This window comes from Chiloscyllium plagiosum, chromosome 12 (genome assembly GCF_004010195.1).
Source record: "Chiloscyllium plagiosum isolate BGI_BamShark_2017 chromosome 12, ASM401019v2, whole genome shotgun sequence".
NCBI lineage: Eukaryota > Metazoa > Chordata > Chondrichthyes > Orectolobiformes > Hemiscylliidae > Chiloscyllium > Chiloscyllium plagiosum.
The window spans coordinates 792,819-807,639 of NC_057721.1; the positions used below are offsets into that span (position 1 = coordinate 792,819).

Sequence of the window (14,821 nt, forward strand, 5' to 3'; positions counted from 1 at the left end):
CCATTTTCTGTTAGTTAATTCCAGTGAAATTTCATTCTTATCTCAACTCTTTAAGTTTTTCTTAATTAACAGATTGCTCCCAGCTTCATGTCTTCAGGCTGTAGATACATTTTCGCAATGCTTTTCTAAGTCCAATAGCGCACATATTTCAAAATATCTTTCACAAAGCTCATCATGATAAAGCGTACTAGCTCACTGATCATGTGATGCCAAGGCGGAGTCCAGTCCTCTGTGCACCACAATACTTAGTGCTAGGGATGAGAATTCCATAACAGCGAACGAGAGTTCGCCTTACAAAAATAAAGTAGGCAATTCATAAATCACGTTACAGACAAATTGCGTTGAATGAACACGCATTATAGGAGAACTACCTATATGCCATTATGTACTGTAACCATACGTGCAGGTCTGAGATAAGGAATCCTGAAATAAGCAACTCAGCTCCTGAGTGCCTAAAGTAAGCCTGTCCAAAAGGCACATGTCAGCAGTGTGATAGCAGTCTGTTCATTTCCCTAAGTGCAGCTCTATCAACACGCAAGTGTTACCACCCAGCACAAATACAAGCAGACTGGATCAGTTGAAAGTTTTAAAAGCAAAATCCTGACATCACTGTGCTAACCCCCCTGCAACACCCAAGGGCAGTCACTAATTAGTTTCCAGGAGGAACTCATTCAATAAGAGTTCCCTTCATTACAGATAATGGCCAGCTCAAATGAAGTTGTCGTCTGAGCCCTTTATAAACTAATCAATATGGGCCTTCTTATGGTGCAGTGATTGTGTCCCTGCCCCTCAACTGAGAGATCCAGTTTCAAGTCCCACCTGCTCCAGAGGTATGTTGTAATATCTTAGATCAGGGGAAAAATAGATCAAATTTTAAAAACAAAATCCATAGAACTTTTGTGGCTCAGTGATAGTGTTCTTACTGCTGAGTCAGAACATCAGGGTTCAAGTCCCACCTACACCAAATGCGTAAGAATATCCCTGAATAGGTTGATTTACAAAAAAAAAGCAGATTCACACTCACTTTTGATGGCTTGCATTGCCCATCATAGGCTTTACATGTAAGCTTTCAATTGGCTGCATGGATGATTACTGGTCAAAAACAAAAAAGAAATGTCATGGTGATTTGGGGGTGGGAAAACCATTCAGTTGTGTACACTAACACTTCTGGAGGTAAAGAAGAAAAAAAGTAAAGCACAACCAGTATACCGGTGATTTAGTGGTGGCAGTTAATAGTTAAAAACAAACAAAAATCCCCAGTGATTTGGTGGTGGGAAAGCCATTCAGTTATGTGATAAAAGCTGTCCCTTTTCTGCAGTTATGTTCATGCCCAGGTGTCATTGGAGAGGGAGCATGCAATGTCCACCAATGCTCTCAATGCCTTTATGGAAGGTACTTTGAACATCCAATTAATATTAAATAATATGGGAAGGAATTAAGCACCATCACCATTATTAGAGAAGGAGTATTAGATGACCTAATGGGGCTAAAGGCAGATTCATCCCATGGCCCTGATTGCTTGCATTCAAGGATTCTAAGAGAATAGCAACAGATATGCATTGGTTGCAAATTTTCCAAAAGACTTTAGATTCTGAAGAAGCACTAAAGGACTGGAAAACTGCCAATGTAACACCCTTATTCACAAAGAGAGGGGGCAAAAAGCATGTTAACTATGGGCTGATTATCCTAATATCTATTGTTGGAAAAATGTTGAAATGAATTAAGGAAATAATTTTAACACATTTGTAAAAATCATAATCTAATCAAACAAAGTAGTCATGACTTCATGAAAGGGAAATCATGTCTGACTAATTTATTAGATTCTCAAGGAAGTCCCAACCAGAGTGAATAGAGAGGAGCCATTCCAGAAGGCATTTCTCAAGGTACCTAACAAAAAGCATCTGTGGTATTGGAGATAGTATATTGATGTTGGTAGAGAATTGGCTATACAGCTGGAAACTGCAACTGGGGAGGAGTTCATTTTCAGGTTGGCAACCTACAACCAGACGTTCCACAGGGATCAGTGCTGGGACTGTCACTGTTTCCAGTACATATTAAATGATTTGGAAGAAGGGAGAAAAAGTACTGTAGCCAAATTTTCAGTCAACATAAATGAAAGACTTGAAACAAACCGCAAAAAGTTCAACACAGAGGTTTCCTCCCACAATCCAAAGATATGCTGGTTAGGTGAATTGGGTGAAAGTGAGGACTGCAGATGCTGGAGATCAGAGTGAAGATTAGAGTGGTGCTGGAAAAGCACAGCAAGTCAGACAGCATCCAAGGAGCAGGAAAAGAGACGTTTCGGGCAGGAGCCCTTCATCAGGAATGACTCTATTCCCGATGAAGGGCTTCTGCCTGAAATGTCAATTTTCCTGCTCCTGCAAAGAATAAAGGAGCGCTAATTTAAGATTGCAAGGAGATGGTATTTCTTCTCTGAGGGTTGAGTCTTTGAACCTTCTTGCCACAGAGAGCTGTAGAGGCAGAGTCCTTGTGAATATTTAAGGCTGACATGTATAGGTAGATACATTCTTGATCAGTATGGAAATCAAGGGCTACGGGGAAAGGGCAGGAAAGTGAATGTACAGAATGATCCTAAAGAATGGTGAAGCAAGAGGCTAAACGGCCTAATCATATTTCTCATGATGTTATGGTTTATGGTCTTACTGCAGGGCTCCTCTAGGACCTTAAGCAATACGTCAGCTCTCTAATGGTCTACTCAATGATATCTTGTTTTGGAGCACGGCTCCCCAAATTATGTGCAAGGTGCCCATAGGTGTTTAGATTGCACATTACAGTATGATCAAAGTTAAAAATCACACAACACCAGGTTATAGTCCAACAGGTTTAATTGGAAGCACACTAGCTTTCGGAGCGACGCTCCTTCATCAGGTGATTCTGGCAATCACCTGATGAAGGAGCGTCGCTCCGAAAGCTAGTGTGCTTCCAATTAAACCTGTTGGACTATAACCTGGTGTTGTGTGATTTTTAACTTTGTACACCCCTGTCCAACACCGGCATCTCCGAATCATGTACAGTATGATCAGATAGTCAGCAGATAGCTCTTAGTAGCCAGCATTCATTTCAATGTAGTGGCTCAAACACAGACGGAAAAATGGTCTGGCACAGACCAAATGCAAATCTATTCTGGAAATAGTATGAATTCACTGAAATACTGAGCATAGCCACAAATCAACTGCATATTCAAGGAGTGGAACCTGTCAAGTTTCCAGTATATCTTAGCATCACAGTTATCACATCTAAATGCAATGTACATGCAGCCAATGGTATCTTGCTATTCCTCCTTCTCTATTTTTCTGGTCACAAGTACTGAAACATATGCATAAAAACAATCAATAAGGACAACATAGGACCCGAGTAGACTTTATGGCTCCTCACACCTCCACCAAATCTATAAGATCCTGTTTATTCCCGATAACCCTCGACTCTTGAACCCTGATAGTTCTTACTTTGACTAAATTACTTCTGCGTGACTGCTTGCTACTGTAAAGAATTCCCAAGATTCACAATTTTAGAGAAATTTCTCCTCATCGCCTTCTTAAATGGACAACTGCTTAATTTGAGATAGCGTCCCCTAGCTCTAGGTTCACACAAGAGGGAAAATACATTTTCTACCCTGTCAAGTCTCCTCAAAAATCTTTTGCTTCAATCAGACCACCTATTCCTAAAACTCCTCCCCCAACAAATGGCTTAGAAGGTGTTTTATCTCTGAACTTAATAAAGGCCTAAATGCATGAGTATCCATACTCCCAACATTTTGTTCTATGACAGAGACACAAAGGTTTCTTCAAGAGATTTATACTACTAACAGCAATAGCCTGAAATCAGAACATGTTTACATACTGGAATGTTTCAACAAGGGTGCAAGCTAAGAGGCAAGGTCCTGTGCCCTTGGACATCCTTGTTTCAAGGCTAACATCACTGTGATGGAGCTTGTCATTGAAGCAAAGCCGTCTAATCTCAATTACAAGAGAGATCCGAGTTAAAAGCTTAAATAACTTAGTTATAGTATGTATTTCTATACTGTTTTCGACTCTCTTGAATAGGAATTGTAATGATGAATTGTATTATAAATCATCACAGGTAGCTCCTGCCCCAGAGTCAGGAACACAGGCAGGTCCTGGCCCACAGTCAGTAATACAACTAAAGAATTGATAAATTCATTACTTACTTTAAGTGATTTTGACTCCAATTTTATTGAATGGACTGTACCATCCCTTCACCAAATATGGTTAAACCTGTGATTAACCGGTCTTTGAAGCACCTTCAGTTCTGTGATACTTAACACCAGTTGTTATTTAATCCTGTAACGGAGACAGAAGCTGCTCTTCCAAAACACACCTGTTATTTTCTTCAGTCGCAGCCACATTTGAGTAATATTCTTGCACAACAAGGAAATACTGTTACTAATCATCATAGTCAAATCACAAAATAAATAGCCATCGAGGTGCGTGGCTGTCCATCCCACGAGCAATTCTGCACGCCAACAGCAACAACACTGATCCCTGATGGCTCACCCTCAGTCAGGAGGATGTTGCACAAAACACGGAGCAGCGTCCGGGTAGGTGACCCGAATGCGGTGGGTTCTTCTCGCACCGTGAAAGTGAATTTGCTTGGATCTGTTAACAGACCATAATTTTACAAGCTAAATGTGCTCAGGATTACAATACTTTAAAGCAAGAAAATCTTATTTTAAATAACAAGTAAACAGATCAAAGACAAAGTATGTCACTATATGTCGATAGTTTGAAACCTCCCTAGAGGTGCCCAGTCAACAGCTTTAATTGAGTCAGGTGATACTGTCGGCCTGAAAGGATTAACAGTTAATGTGTCTTCTCGTTGTGAATTCGAGTGCTGTCACCTTACAGCAAAGTACAAACTGAAATTCTTTGCCAATGTCTCAAGAGAAAACTAGCTAAGCCAGTAGAACGCATTAGGAAGTATTAAACAACCCTATGTATCATCTTATGAACAAGCGATATTTCAAACCTTTTTTAAAGATTGGGGGAAATGGAATAATTATTCTATTTTAAAAATCCAGCATTTCACACAGAGGGTGGTACGTGTATGGAATGAGCTGCCAGAGGCTGGTACAATTGCAACATTTAAGAGGCATTTAGATGGGTATATGACTAGGAGGGATGTGGGCCGGGTGCTGGCAGGTGGGACTAGATTGGGTTGGGATATCTGGTCGGCCTGGATAGGTTGGATCGAAGGGTCTATTTCCATGCTGTACATCTCTATGACTAATGAAACCTAATCACGCACCATATTGCGAACAAGATAAGGTATGGAACCGAACCTTATCCATTACCACAAGTTTGTTTCCCAACAGTAAAATAGTAACAACACTTTAAAAATATTCAACTGGCTGCAAAATGTTTTGGAATATCTCAATGCCTTGAGAGACATTGTATAATTGCAAATTTGAGCATTTTTCCCTCTTATTCTTCTATTCAAACTGTAAATTGAATGATGCAATTCACAGTAGATGAACGGAATGGCTTCTTGCAGTGTTTTGTTGATTTTCAGTCGTTGCTCCCAGGAATACTACCCAGATTACAAACAGGGTCACATATTCATTCATTTTTTGCTGGCATTTCCGCAATCTCTTGGAATGGTTGAAATTGCTTTAAAGAGCTACAAAGGGCAAAAAGTCTCAAGTGTTAAGACCACAAATAAAATAAGACTACTTTGTATTTGAATTCTGTCTTTAAGGGCAGTGTTTCTGGACCAATGTTCAAAAATCAGTACTTTGAAATTCCAATTTTCAAAAGCACAGCAATATTCATGGCAGATGTTTCCTATTTTTGAGTTGTTGCTAACTGAATCATGAATGGTGGATTTTGTTTAAATAAATGAGGTATTTTAGGTGTTGGAAGTGATTCCCTCAAAATTCCAGGAGCAGCAATTACTGTTCTATATGCTGTTGCATTGTTTTGGAACTTGGGAGAAAAAAAGTCAAAACAACAGAGCTTTTAAAAGGGAGAAGAACAGACAAAGTAAGCACATGGTGAGGTCAGTGCAGGAGAGAGAGTGGTGGAGAGAGAGAAAGAAACCCACATTGCTAACTGACAGAGCAGTGAACCTGCAGATTACTGCCTTTGCTGTATCGCTGGACATCGGAGTGCGTCTGGGGAAATTAATAAACAGTAAAATTCACAAATGATCTTGGAGGAACCTGTTTTGGGAGAGGTCACTGCACGGAAACAGATAAGTGGATATTTTAAGCGTGGTCTGCAGTAGTGAGTAAAGTGGGTTCTTTCTTGATTATATCTTTTATTGAGATATGTCTCTTGTTTAAACTTAAAATATAAGCCATAAGTATTAATTTAACCTGGAGCAGTGTTTTGTAGAGGAATAAGACAGTGCTATTTTCTTGGTCTGTAGATTGAAAGAAGCAAAAATGGCCTTTACTAGAGTGATATACTCTTCTTGTTGGATGTGTGAGTTTAGGGAGAGGTTACGGATTACTGAGGATTATATCTGCAATAAATGGTTGTGAATCCTATCAGATCCAATGGATCGGCTGGAAAGACATTTAGAAGCAATGAGGAAATTACAAGAGCAAGGGGATATGATGGATGGCAGCTATAGGAAGGGGAAAAGTCGCAGATATAGTCAGATAGATGGATTGACTTCAGGAAAGGTAAGAGAGGTAGACAGTTAGTGCAGGACTCTTCTGTAGCTATCCCCATTTCAAACAAGTTTGCTGTTTTGGAAAATGTAGGGGGTGATGTAGCATGTAGCACAAACAGCCAAGTTTCTGGTATTGAGACTGGCCCTAATGCAATGAGGGGTACGTCGGGTTCCAAGAGATCTATTGTGTTAGGGGACTCTCTAGTCCAAGGTACAGACAGACGTTTCTGTGGCCAGAAGTGAAAAATCGCAATGGTGTGTTCCTTCCCTGATGCCAGGATCAAGGATGTCTCAGAGAGGGTACAGAATGTTTTCAAGGGAGAGAGGGACCAGCCAGAGGTCATTGTACACATTGGAACCAACGAATAGGAAGGGAAATGGTTAAGGTTCTGAAGGAGAGTACAGAGAGTTAGGCAGGAATTTAAAAAGGAGGTCCTCGAGAGTAGTAATATCTGGATTACTCCTGGTGCTACGAGCTATGAGGGCAGGAATAGGAGGATAGAGCAGATGAATGCATGGCTGATGAGCTGGTATATGGGGGACAGATTCACATTTTTGGATCATTGGAATCATTTTGGGGTAGACGGATTGATTGCACCTAAATTGGAAGGGGACTAATGTACTGGCAGGGAGATTTACTAAAGCAGCTCGGGAGGATTTAAACTAGTAAGGTGGGGGGTGGGATCCAGGGAGATAGTAAGGAAAGAAATCAATCTGAGTCTGGTACAGCTGAGAACAAAGGCGAATCAAACAGAGCAGGCAGGGACAAAGCAGTGAACAAGATAGGACTGATAAATTAAACTTCATTTATTTCAATGCAAGAGGCCTAACAGGGAAGACAGATTAACTTAGGGCATGGTTAGGAACATGGGATATCATAGCAAATACAGAATCATGGCTCAAGGATGGATAGGTCTGGCAGCTTAATGTTCCAGAAAGCAAATACTAGACAGAAAGGGAGGCAAGAGAGGAGGGGGAGTGGTGTAGCATTATAGAAGGAGGATATTCCCAGAAATACATCCAGGGATGTTATTTGGGTGGAACTGAGAAGTAAGAAAGGGATGAAAGGGAAATTGAGAAACAAATTGTAAGGCAATCTCGGTTATCTGTAAGAATAATAGGGTGGTTATAGTAGGTGATTTTAACTTTCCAAACATAGACTGGGACTGCCATAGTGTTAAGGGTTTGGATGGAGAGGATGTACAAGACAATTTTCTGATTCAGTATGGGGATGTACCTACTAGAGAAGGTGCAAAACTTGACCTACTGTTAGGAAATAAGGCAGGACAGGTGACTGAGGTGTCAGTGGGGGAGCACTTTGGGGCCAGCAACCAAAATTCTATTAGTTTTAAAATAGTGATGGGAAAGGATAGACCAGATCTAAAAGTTGAAGTTCTAAATTGGAGGAAGGCCAATTTTGATGGTATTAGACAAGAACTTTCAAAAACTGATTGGGGGCAGATGTTCGCAGGTAAAGGGATGGCTGGAGAATGGGAAGCCTTCAGAAATGAGATAATGAGAGTGCAGAGACAGTATATTCCTGTTAGGATGAAAGGAAAGGCTGGTAGGTGTAGGGAATGCTGGATTACAAGAGAAATTGAGGGTTTGGTTAAGAAAACGAAGGAAACATATGTAAGGTATAGACAGGACAGATCGAGTGAATCCTTAGAAGAGGCGGCATGGTGGCTCAGTGGTTAGCACTGCTGCCTCACAGCACCAGGGTCCCAGGTTCGATTTCAGCCTTGGATGACTGTCTATGTGGAGTTTGCACATTCTCCCTGTGTCTGCGTGGGTTTCCTCTGGGTGCTCCAGTTTCCTCCCACAGTCCAAAGATGTGCACGTCAGGTGAATTGGCCATGGTAAATTGCCCAAAGTTTTAGGTACATTAGTCAGAGGGGAATGGGTCTGGATGGGTTACTCTTCGGAGGGTCGGTGTGGACTTGTTGGGCTGAAGAGTGTGTTACCACACTGTAGGAAATCTAATCATAAAGGTAGTAGGAATATACTTAAGAGAGAAACCAGGATGGCAAAAAGGGGACAAGAGATAGCTTTGGCAAATAGAGTTAAGGAGAATCCAAAGGATTTTTACAAATACATAAAGGACAAATGGGTAACTAGAGAGAGAATAGGGCCCCTCAAAGATCAGCAAGGCAGTCTTTGTGTGGAGCAGCAGGAGATGGGGGAGCTACTAAATGAGTATTTTGCATCAATATTTACTGTGGAAAAGACATGGAAGATATAGAATGTCGGGAAATAGATGGTGACATCTTGAAAATGTCCATACTACAGAGGAGAAAGTGCTGGATGTCTTGAAACATATACAAGTGGATAAATCCTCAGGATCTGATCAGGTGTACCCTAGAATTCTGTGGGAAGCAAGGGAAGTGATTGGTAGGCCCCTTGCTGAGATATTTGTATCATCGATAGTCACAGGTGAGATGCTGGAAGACTGGAGGTTGGCTAACATGGTGCCACTGTACAAGAAAGGTAGTAAGGACAAGACTGGGAACTATAGACCAACGAACCTGATGTTGGTGGTGGGCAAGTTGTTGGAGGGAATCCTGAGGGACAGGATGTACATGTATTTGGATAGGCAAGGATTGATTCGGGATAGTCAACATGGCTTTGTACGTGGAAACTCATGTCTCAGAAACTTGATTGAGTTTTTTTAAAGAAGTAACAAAGAGGATTGATGAGGGCAGAGCGATAGACGTGATCTACATGGACTTCAGTAAGGCATTCGACAAGGTTCCTGATGGGAGACTGGTTAGCAAGATTAGACCTCATGGATTACAGGGAGAATTAGCCATTTGGATACAGAACTGGCTCAAAGGTAGAAGACAGAGGGTAGTGGTGGAGGGTTGTTTTTCAGACTGGAGGCCTGTGACCAGTGGAGTGCCACAAGGATTGGTGCTGGGTCTTCTACCTTTTGTCATTTACATAAATGATTTGGATGTGAGCATAAGAGGTACAGATAGAAAGTTTGCAGATGACACCAAAAGTGGAGGTGTAGTGGACAGCAAAGAAGGTTACTTCAGATTACAACAGGATCTTGACCAGATGGGTCAATGGGCTGAGAAGTGGCAGATGGAGTTTAATTCAGATAAATGCAAGGTGTTACATTTTGGGAAAGCAAATCTTAGCAGGACTGATACACTTAATGGTAAGGTCCTAGGGAGTGTTGCTGAACAAAGAGATCTTGGAGTACAGGTTCATAGTTCTTTGAAAATGGACTTGCAGGTAGACAGGATAGTGAAGAAGGCATGGTATGCTTTTCTTTATTGGTCAGAGTATTGAATGCAGGAGTTGGGAGGTCATATTGCGTTGTACAGGACATTGGTTAGGCCACTGTTGGAATTTTGCGTGCAATTCTGGTCTCCTATTGGAAAGATGTTGAGAAACTTGAAAGGGTTCAGAAAAGATTTATAAGAATGTTGCCACGGTTGGAGGATTTAAGCTATAGGTAGAGGTTGAATAGGCTGGGGCTGTTTTCCCTGCAACGTCGAAGGCTGAGGGTGACCTTATAGAGATTTATAAAATCATGAAGGGCATGGATAGGATAAATAGACAAAGTCTTTTCCCTGGGGTGGGGGAGTCCAGAACTAGAGGGCATAGGTTTAGGGTGAGAGGAGAAAGATATAAAAGAGACCTAAGGGCAACTTTTTCACTCAGAGGGTGGTACGTGTATGGAATGAGCTGTCAAAGGAAATGGTGGACACTTGTACAATTGCAACATTTAAAAGGCATCTGAATGGGTATACGAATAGGAAGAGTTTGGAGGGATATGGGCCCGGTGCTGGCAGGTGGGACTAGATTGGGTTGGGATATCTGGTCGGCATGGACGAGTTGGACTGGAGTGTCTGTTTCCGTGCTGTACATCTTTATGACCCTCTGACCCACGGAATGAGCCCACAACCTCGACTGAGGCACATTAGGGGGTTAGATAGGGTCGACAGTATTAACCTTTTCCCACGTATTGAGTCGGGTATTACAAGGGGGCATAGCTTTAAATTAAGGGGGGGTAGATATAGGACTGATGTTAGGGGTAGGTTCTTCACTCAGCGAGTCGTTAGTTCATGGAATGCCCTGCCAGTAACAGTGGTGGACTCTCCCTCTTTATGGGCATTTAAGAGGGCATTGGATAGGTATATGGAGGATAGTGGGTTAGTGTAGTTTAGGTGGGCTTGGATCGGCGCAACATCGAGGGCCCAAGGGCCTGTACTGCGCTGTATTCTTCTATGTTCTATGTTCTATGTTCTATTTCCCCTACCTATTGCTTTCCAGGGCACAAGTGATGATTCTTGTAGTACCCCCACTTTTTTTAAGTTACTCACAGAATGTGAATGCTTTCTGGCGAGGCCAGTATTTATTGCCTCTATTTGCCCAGAGTGCAGTTGAGAGTCATATGTAGGCCAGACAAGGATGGCAGATTTTCTTCTCTAACGGATGTTCATGAACCAGATGAGTTCTTCTATCAGTTGGCAATGGCTTCATGGTCATTAGATACTTTACTGAATTCAAATCCACCATCTGCCATGCTGGGATTTGAACCCAGATCCCTAGAATATTAACTGAGTTTCAGGATTAATAATCTAGCAATAATACCACTAGGCTATTACCTCCCCAATTAATCACAGCCTTACAACCAAACAATAGAACAATGAACAATACTTGCAGAACATGCCCTTCGGCCCTCGATGTTGTGCCGACCTGTGAACTAATAAATGATTCATTTAATCTTATGCTAGGTTCTCTGTCTATTAAACAATTCTGCCAATGTTTTATACCAAATCCCATTTGCTCTGAAATAGAATGAAAAACTATGAATGCTGGAGATCTGCAACAAAGACAGAAATTGCTAAAGAAATTCAGTAGCTCTGGCAAGTCTTTGGGAAGAAAGCAAAGTTTAAGTTTTGTTTTCGGAGATTCTTCATCAGAATCTAAATACTTTCATTTTGCTTATTAATCCATGTGAGACCTTATGGAAAGCTTTCTGCAAATCCATATATGCCACAATCACTGAGTTTTGTCCTATTTCTGTATTCTGTTAGCCCCGTTCTAAACGTGGTTTTCAAACTTGATTTTCCTTTCTTAAATCTATGTTAACTGTCTAATCTGACCATTATTTTCTAAACATTCAATTATCACGTTCTTTTATGAGATTCTGACTTTATTCCTACAAATTCTGTTGTTGAGCTAATAATAGCACTAGAATTAATATAGCACTCAAATTTATGCACCCCACTGGGTGCACTTTCAGCAAAGGCATGTAAGATGAGCCAGGTGGCTGGACTACTACCTTCCCACCCACATCTGAGTTTACCCTATAATTCGTAGATGCGCTGGCATCAAAATTGGCTGTCCATCCCAGGGACAGATAATTGACTGAACAACAGAAAACAGCAGGTATTTGTGAGAAGAGTTACAGTAGAATAGAGAAGGCTGAAACCTTTATTAAATTATAATAACATACATTTTGTAATCTAAAAGAAACTGGTCCAGTTGCAAATCATATTATAGTTGGAATGATAGCAATATTTGTCAAACTAGTGCAAACAATCACACAATGACAAGGGAACTTTGAGCTTCAGTACAAGTTGACAGTAGAATTGTTTAAAAAGTGCAAGGAGAGAGACCATTCCACCTAATATGCCTGTGCCAGCTCTCCAAATGAGCATCTTGCCAACTGCCATTTTCCTACCTTCTCCCTGTAATATTGTATGTTCTTCCTTTTCAAATAAACATGTAATTCCCTTCTGAATATCTCAATTGAACTCCCACCGCTCCCCCCAACCCCCACCCGCCTCCCCATCTCCCCAGCTCCACATTCCATGGAGTGCATTCCAGATCTTAACCACTTCCTGCATGAAGAGATTGTTCTTCATATCATTTTTACTTCTTTTAAAACTATTTTACTTTAAATCTATGTCCACTTTTCCTCAATTTTTTCACAAGTATGATTTTTTTCTCTTCGTTAGCTTTGTCCAGACCTCCCATGATTTTGAATACTTCAGTTAGATCTCCTCCCCACCCTCCCTTCTCCATGAGAACAATTCCAGCTTCTACCTACGATCTCCATTACTGAATTTCCTTATCCCGACAACTGTTCTAATAAACCTCTTCTGCATTCTTTCCAATGTCTTCACATCCTAATTAAAATGTGACACTCTAAACTGTATGTAATGCTTCAGGTCCTTGGTCATAGAGTTATACAGTATGGAAACAGACCCTTTGGTCCAACTTGTCCACCTGACTAGATATCCTAAACTGATCTTGTCTCATTTGCTAGTATTTGTCCCACATCCCTCTTAAACCCTTCCTATTGATGTACCCAGCTAGATGCCTTTCAAAAGTTGTAATTATACCCTCATCCACCACTTCTTCTGGCAGCTCATTCCATACATGCCTCACTCTCTGCCCCTCAGCTCTCTTTTAAATCTGTCCCCTCTCATTTTGAACCTATGTCCTCTGATTTTAGACACCACTACTTTAGGAAAAAGAGCTTGGCTATTCACCATATCTATACCCCTCATGATTTTAAAAACCTCTTTAAGCTTGCCGGTCAGCCTCTGACGCTCCAGTGGAAAAAAGCCACAGCCTTTTCAGCCTCTCTATATAGCTCAAACCCTCCAACCCTGACATCATCCTTGTAGATCTTTTCTGAACCCTTTCAAGTTTAACAACATCTTTCCTGTAGCAGGGAGACCATAACTGAACACAGTATTCTAAAAGTGGCCTCACCAATGTCCTGTACATCTGCAATATGAGCTGAAAATGTGTTGCTGGAAAAGCGCAGCAGGTCAGGCAGCATCCAGGGAACAGGAGAATCGACGTTTCGGGCATAAGCCTTTCTTCAGGCTTATGCCCGAAACGTCGATTCTCCTGTTCCCTGGATGCTGTCTGACCTGCTGCGCTTTTCCAGCAACACATTTTCAGCTCTGATCTCCAGCATCTGCAGACCTCACTTTCTCCATCTGCAATATGACATGTGTCCTTGTCAATAAAGCCCAGAATACTTTAACTTGGAGACACGGGTGTTAGACTGGGTGGACAAAATTAAAAATCACACAACAGCAGGTTATAATCCAACACATTTATTTGGAAGCACTAGCTTTTGGAGCGCCGCTCCTTCATCAAGTGGTTATGGAGGTTAAGATCATGCTCACAAATTTATAGCCAAAGGAGTCCAGTGTCATAGAGATGTGATACAGTAAACAATCTTAGATTAAAACTTTCATCTTTTATAATGGGATACACTGGTTTCTGTTCTTTGTTGTGTAAATCCCAGAATTTCTTTTAAATTGCATTCGCAAGATAGCTCAGCTTTTTAAACAATAGTTGTGAAATCTGTCTGTGTCCCAACGCTATGTCAGACTGACAAACCCTCTGTATAGTTTTAGAGGCTTACATGGATTTATGCAGTTTTTGAGCAAAATAATATGTAATTCTGAAAAAACCAATTCACCCCATAAACCTATATGTGTGTGCATGTAGGAGCAATAGTGTGCATGTGAGTGTGAGTGCATGTGATAGAGTGCGTGTGTAAGCTTGGTTAAGTATGTGTGTGTGTGTGGTGGAGTATGTGTGAGAGGGTGCATGTGTCAGTGTGAGTGCAGAGGGTGTAATTGTGTGCATGAGAGAGAACTTGTGTGTTGAGGGAAGGTCTGCACGGGTATGTGAGTATGTAGGAATCTGTGTTTGTGTGCATGAGTGTATCATGCAGTGGGGTCACCTGTAGTGTGGCATGAACCCAAGGTCCCGGTTGAGGCCATTCCCATAGGTACTAAACTTTGCTATCAGCTTCTGCTCAGCTACTCTGCGTTGTTGTTTGTTCTGAAGTCTACCTTGGAGGATGGTCACCGGAAGGTCCAAGGCCGAATGTCCTGGACCACTGAAGTGTTCCCCAAATGGGAGAGAACACTTCTGCCTGGTAATTAGATTAGATTAGATTACTTACAGTGTGGAAACAGGCCCTTCGGCCCAACAAGTCCACACCGACCCGCCGAAGCGCAACCCACCCATACCCCTGCATTTACCCCCTTACCTAACACTACGGGCAATTTAGCATGGCCAATTCACCTGACCTGCACATCTTTGGACTGTGGGAGGAAACCGGAGCACCCGGAGGAAACCCACGCAGACACGGGGAGAACGTGCAAACTCC

At 41.6% G+C, this 14,821-nt stretch overlaps 1 protein-coding gene across 7 annotated transcripts in view; it reads right to left on the reverse strand.

The window, feature by feature from the left end:
- The window catches only part of mcf2la (mcf.2 cell line derived transforming sequence-like a), a 235,019-nt gene that overhangs the window by 206,162 nt on the left and 14,036 nt on the right, over positions 1-14,821 (reverse strand). For 3 of the 7 annotated variants that reach the window (XM_043700236.1, XM_043700233.1, XM_043700232.1), the window contains exon 1: positions 4,190-4,741. The exons of 1 other annotated variant lie outside the window; for it this stretch is intronic. Coding sequence is in view for 5 of the 6 variants with exons in the window: in XM_043700233.1 (XP_043556168.1) it covers position 4,190 (1 nt within the window). In the remaining variant the exon portion in view is untranslated. Of the gene's footprint in view, positions 1-1,024; positions 1,056-4,189; positions 4,745-14,821 lie in introns of those variants that run through there. 3 more of the 7 variants (XM_043700238.1, XM_043700237.1, XM_043700235.1) reach the window with 2 other exon arrangements.